This window comes from Euprymna scolopes, unplaced genomic scaffold, assembly GCF_053919585.1.
Source record: "Euprymna scolopes isolate OS-2025 unplaced genomic scaffold, ASM5391958v1 sca27, whole genome shotgun sequence".
Lineage (NCBI taxonomy): Eukaryota > Metazoa > Mollusca > Cephalopoda > Sepiida > Sepiolidae > Euprymna > Euprymna scolopes.
Genome location: NW_027633291.1, coordinates 3412 through 9884, shown reverse-complemented (window position 1 = coordinate 9884; position 6473 = coordinate 3412). Strand labels below are relative to the sequence as shown.

At 29.1% G+C, this 6473-nt stretch overlaps 1 protein-coding gene across 1 annotated transcript; it reads left to right on the top strand.

Annotated features, from left to right (window-relative positions):
• The first annotated feature begins 960 nt into the window (after nt 1–960).
• On the top strand, nt 961–1500 carry LOC145274110 (uncharacterized). Its single transcript, XM_080127285.1, has one exon. It carries the CDS (start codon nt 961–963, stop codon nt 1498–1500), a length of 540 nt encoding a protein of 179 aa, XP_079983411.1.
• Nucleotides 1501–6473: the final 4973 nt, after the last annotated feature.

Here is a 6473-nt window from a genome sequence, read left to right as displayed (position 1 = left end):
AAAATAGATTTAGAAATAATCGCTCTACTACTAGTCAAATACTTACTGTTAAGAGACTGCCTCCGATGAGCTAACCCCATTCTTTTTCCACATGGCGAATTTCGATGGTACTGTGAAATGCAGCATGAAGGAGAATACCGAACAAGAGTTCGTAATCATCTCACAATGCAACAATTTTACATTTTTCGCCTTTCTTTTAGAGGTGGCTTCAGCATAATTCACCGGGCTGGAAAATTATTTCAACAATACTTGGTGGATGTTTATGCGAAAGTTGAAGGTTGCAGATTGCAATATCTCCGTAATAACCACTCTCAATTTCGTGTGGAGCAGTATAATGGACTGATGGACTTTTTAAACAGAAGACTAGATCAGAATATCCAACCAGGAGGGGAAGTGATACTTCCCTCCTAATTCACTCGTACCCCTCGACATATGCATCAAAACTTTAATGATGCAATGTCAATTGTGGTAAAATATGGCAAATCTGACCTCTTTATAACCTACACATGTAATCCTAAATGCCCCGAAATCATGAACAATTTATATACAAATCAAACCCCCAAGATTAGCCCTGACTTAATTGCCAGTGTGTATAACTTGCAACTGAAAGAACTCTTGAGTGATATAAAGGACAAAAATACATTTGCTGTTCCAGTGGCATACGTCTATGTCGTGGAATTTTAGAAGAGAGGACTTCCTCACTGCCACGTATTCGTAGTTTTAAGAAATGAGGATAAACCGACGAACAAAAGTGACATCGATAGATTAATTAGTGCTGAAATTCCTGATATTAATGATGACCCAACTTTATATGATTTAGTAAAGAGATTTATGATTCATGGACCTGGTGGCACTTCTCCCTGTCTGAATGATTGCGTGTGGCTAAAAAATTATCCAAAAGAGTAAAAAATTAAACCTCTTTGACGATGACTTGATACCCAGAATACATGAGACATAAGAATGGATTTACTGTACAAGTTGGAAACCATATTGTGTCCTGACATTCCTCTTCATTATGTCTACAACAAGAATACTAAAAAATGGACACCAAGAAGAAGGAATATCAATATCATTAGCAGAATGTATAATGTGAACCCTAAAGATATAGATAAAATTCATTTGCGGATGTTACTATTGCATGTTCCTGGAGCAAAAACTTTTGAGGAATTGCGAATTGTAGAAGGTGAACTAAGACCTATATTTAAAGAAGCATGCATAAAACTTGACCTTCTTCAAAATGATGAATTAATTGAAAATTCTTTGATTGAAACCACTGCATTACAAATGCCGTCGCCACTTCGAGTCATGTTTACTACAATATGTGCCTATTCAAACTCTACACATTCTCCTGCTTTATGGAATAGACACAAGAACTCTATGATGGGAGATTTTTTACACCAGGGATTTGCAATGGATCAGGCTGAAGATATGGCTTTGCAACCAATCAATACAGTCCTGATTGAATATGGTACTAATTGTTTAACAATTGGCTTACCTTGACCTGTTGGTGTACAGCAAATGGAACCTGAAGCTTTCTCAAATTACCCAGACATAAACCCACTGAGTGAAGAACAAAATAATGGTCAGTGACATTGTGATTGAATCTGTTACAATAAAGAGAAAAGAAAAAGTGCCTAAATATTCCTGTTTTTATGTGGATGCACCAGGAGGATGTGGCAAAACTTATATGTTTAATGTGATAATATCACATCTAAAAAAAAAACTATCAAGTGTGTTGTAGTGGCTGGATATGTATTGCTTCTACTTTACTTTTAGGAGGAAGAACAATCCACAGTTTGTTTAAATTATCTATCGCACTAACAGAAACTTCTATTTGCAACATCGCTCCCACGTCTCACCATGCAAATTATTTTAAAAATATTGATTTTATTATATTAGATGAAGCTTCTATGATCCCTCCATTTGCTTTGGAAGCAATTGACAAAATTTGAAAGCCATAATCAATAATAATAATAATGGTTTTGGAGGAAAACTTATGCTTTTGGGGAGGAATATTTCAGACAAGTTCTTCCCATATTATATAGTAAGTAGTTAAGATATAATAGAAGTAAGTAGTTAAGATATAATAGAAATTGACATTAACAAATCTCCTCTATAGCTTCAGTTATAAACAGTATAGTTTGTCTCAAAATATTAGAGCAACACCCAATGGTAGTGAATTTGCCTCATTTAGTTTGCAGAGAAGTATTTTTCTAAAATTCTATCATGACTAAAATATTAAAAAATACATTTCAGTGCAGCAGTACAATTGATATAAATTTAAGGAAACATTGTGGCTTCATTTGAAAAAGTTTCATTGGATTCAGCTACATGATTTAAAATAAATAAAAAATATTACATGTATTCTTTTTATTCATTGACATTTCTAAAAACACTTTTGCATTTTGCAATAATCATCAAGAAATAATTACATTCTCAGTATTTGGAAAGAAAATATTTATTTTATATTTTATAAATTTGCATTGTGGAAAGGAAACACTTTTCTTGTATTTGTATTTAATGAATATAATTGTAAAGAGAAGTTCGAAACTTCCACTTAAACTGGAAATGTAAATTTAAAATAATATTCCCTTAAATTTTGGAATGTTCGTTAATCTGAAGAAAACACATTTCTTCAGCATTTTAAAATATTGTTGATGTAAAATATAATTCATTATTTCACCTATTTTTAAACATGTCTTTAAATGTAAAAACTTTAGATTTCTATGACATTTTAAAGTCTGAATTTAGTGAGGTTTGGGGTAGAATCTCCCGCATCTTCAAATATTTATAAATTGATAAATTGAATTCAAAGAAAAAACATTTTCTGCATTGGAAAATCTTTACTTAATAAAATTTGAAAAAATACATTTACTTCTATTCATGAGGTAGCTGGAATTTAAAAAAAAATTATAATGACATACATTTTAAAAATGTTCATGGAACGAGATTCAATTATTTTTTCACTTTATATACCAATATATTAGACTATGATTAACATGCATATTTATATAGATACAGAAAATATATTTAGTTTAACTTTTATAATTATTCTTGGATTAGAAGTGAAATAATATTTTTATATTTCAATGAAATATCAGATTCTTCGATTGATAATCTTTCTAATATTCAGTTGATATGTTAACTTTAAACTTGGTGGATTTTTAAAAGAATTATTAGATATATTCAAACTTAAATTTGAATAAAAACAAATAAATTCCTCTACACAGGAGTGGGATGGACAAATACATTTGAATAAAATCATGACATTTTGATTTCCTTATATTTGAAAATTAAATGTTACAAAACAGAACAGCTCCAATTTGTTGACATTGTATACACCTTATAAAAGGAATCTGTATTTGAATGTGTTTCATGAGACTTACACAACCACTTATGGTTTAAATACACAAGGGCCTGGGACACGTAACATATAACATTTATTGAGGAAAATGCTTCTGAATAGAAACTTCAGGTAAGTTTTGTTTATATTATCAAGAGGTAGTGAGGCATCTATATCCATATTTTAACTTTTCAACTCTAATTCAAGAAAATATACTCTGATTTTCCAAATTTTATTTTAAAAAATCAAAATGAAAAAGATAGTTTTGTTGCATAAAACCTTTTCTTTATTCAAACATCCTCATTTCATGCGATACTTATAATTAAATAAAAAATGTATTCACAAATTTCACTCTATTGAAATTTATATCTAATATTGTTTGTTTATTATATAGCCTAATGTTTTGTGTTGTAATTATTACGTACAGAACATTTTATCATTTTTAACTTTCCAAAATATTCAGCGTTCTGAATTTAAATATTACTTTGCTTCAATGTAATATACGAGTTTTGTATTGCTGATTAAATTTCAAAGCAAATATTAATTGTTGATATTTCTAAAACTTAATTCATGAGTTTTGATTGAACTTTGAAAAATAACATATTATACGTTTTCAATGATCCATTGGATATTTTCAGGTTTGTATTTGAATAAAAACTTTTTCTCCATTTTGATCTTTCTATTAAAATGGTTTCATATGAGCTTTATTAAAATATTATTTTCAATGAATAAAAAGCATTTTAGGTGTTTGAATGCTAAACAAAGGTGTTGCTAATATGTTGTAATGTTAATTAGATGGATTATAACTCATAATTCAATGCACTTTTGTTCAATTTGAACCATTTTTTATAAATTCAATATTCAGAAAACATTTATTTTCCATTTGAACATCTTCATTGAATCCTGTTTCTGTATGTGTTTCAAGATATAAAGAAATAATTATTTTTGTAGATATCAAGATCTTGGTTTTTTCATAAGATTATAAAATATTTTATCTATTGTATGATTATAATCTACGAAAAAAATAAGAATTTTTTTCTCCTACAATTTATAAGTAATTGTTTTTTTATTCAAAATAGAAAGGACATGTTTCCATTTCCTAATCATTTTTTGTGTGGAGGTAATTTATTGTAAAAGTGAAATTACCAGATCTTTGCAAACAGATTCTTTATAGTAATAAGAGTTGATTACAGTATTAAGAGTTGATATCACTTTTTTAAAAAGTGATGCCCATCTTGAATACTACCCCAATATCCTATGGAATACAAATTCCGCAAATCACACAAGCAATATCCATTTTCAAGATTACAATCAACATAAGAGTAAAGTCAGAATAATTTGAATAATTATAACAATCAAAACTCATCTAACAAAAATTCCAACTATCAACATCTATTGCAAGATAGCAATAATGGTGTGATTAGGGGTTTAAATAACTGCAATAATGATAATGGGAATACTAAACAAATTCAGACATTCAATTGCATAATGAAATTTAAAAAAAATTATGAACTATATTTCACGTTTTGCCATATTATCTGCCAAAAACCAACATTTGTATTCTTCAACCAAATCCCACCAATCCTATTAGTTACTTATTAATTCCATCATTAAATCGTATTTTCAAATTTGGTCACGTCCTCTTACCACTATGAAAAAATGCTAACAGTTAAGAGGTAACATGTTTCTAGTAACATGGTTATTACTGATTTACAAGTCACTTTAATACAATTAACATCTAGATGCTTCACTGTATTTCTATTTCGTGTAATAATCTCAAGTAGTTCACGGAGTATCTGTCTTAAGAAAAATCACCTCCTGATCCAAACAAATATTCCACTGATTATTCTATTGAAAGACAACCTCATATTAATTATTTCCTTATGTTATTAGGTGTTTGCTGATATGAGGGTTGATGTTTTCAACTAACGTGGAATTTCCACGGGTACTGCTAGTTATTATTAATGTTGTTTTTGTTGTTGTTGTTGTTGTTATTATTATTATTATTTATTATTATTATTATTATTATTATTATTATTTTGTGAATGCCCTTACTGGCAAGTACATATCTTAATCGACCATTTTTTTTTGTTTAATCAGGTTATATTTTTCATTGATTAATGTAAACTAGGCTTCTTCCAGAACTCAGTTGGGTCATAAATCTTTATGATACCTGCGTTTTGGGTAAGGGGTAGTACAATATGATTTTTTTAGAAACTGTTTCATATTTATTTAATCAATTCTGCACATATTCGTTTATCGTTAAGCCCAAGAGGATACGAGATATCTCTAAATATTTCCATGGAGGCACGTGGCAATTTGCCGCGTTTTCAACTTTCATATATTCCGTTCTTCTTTCTTTTTATCATATCGCGCTTTCTGAAAATTACCTCTTTTTTAAAATATTTTCAAGTCCGTTATCAATATCAATATATAAAACATACACATTTTTCACACAAAAAACATGCACATAGGGTGTGAATTACTTATTATGCAATATATCGAGTGTATTCGGTCTCAGCGTACAAGGACTTTTCAGTATATATCATGGGAATAATTAAGCCGAAGAGTGAATACCGATTTCATATAGGAAATAAAGTATAACATGACACACCTCGGCTGTATATCGGAAGATGCGAGAACTGGTGTCGCTTATCTTAGAGTTAATACGTTAAATAGCTCGGTTTATTTGGATATCTCTTAATAATCTATGTATTCTTACAATGATATCCGGTAATGTCATACATATATATATATATATATATATATATATATATATATATATATATATATATATAATAGATAGATAGATAGATAGAGATGAGAGAGATAGATAGATAGATAGAATACATTTATTTCCGTTTCAAAAACTGTTAGGTATATATATATGCATGTGTTTTATCTATGATTTTTTTTCGACATCCACTGTCCCAATACAACTAGTTTGAACTGGTGTGATTTGGAGCCAATTCATATTATAGTGTTTGATTTTAAAAAGTAGTTACAACTGAAATATTACTCATATATGTAGGTATCATGATAACTAAGTTAATAAAAGTACACAACAATATAACTTTAATACTTATTAAACCCAATTCTGACGCCCCCTGTTACAGTTAATATACACCCA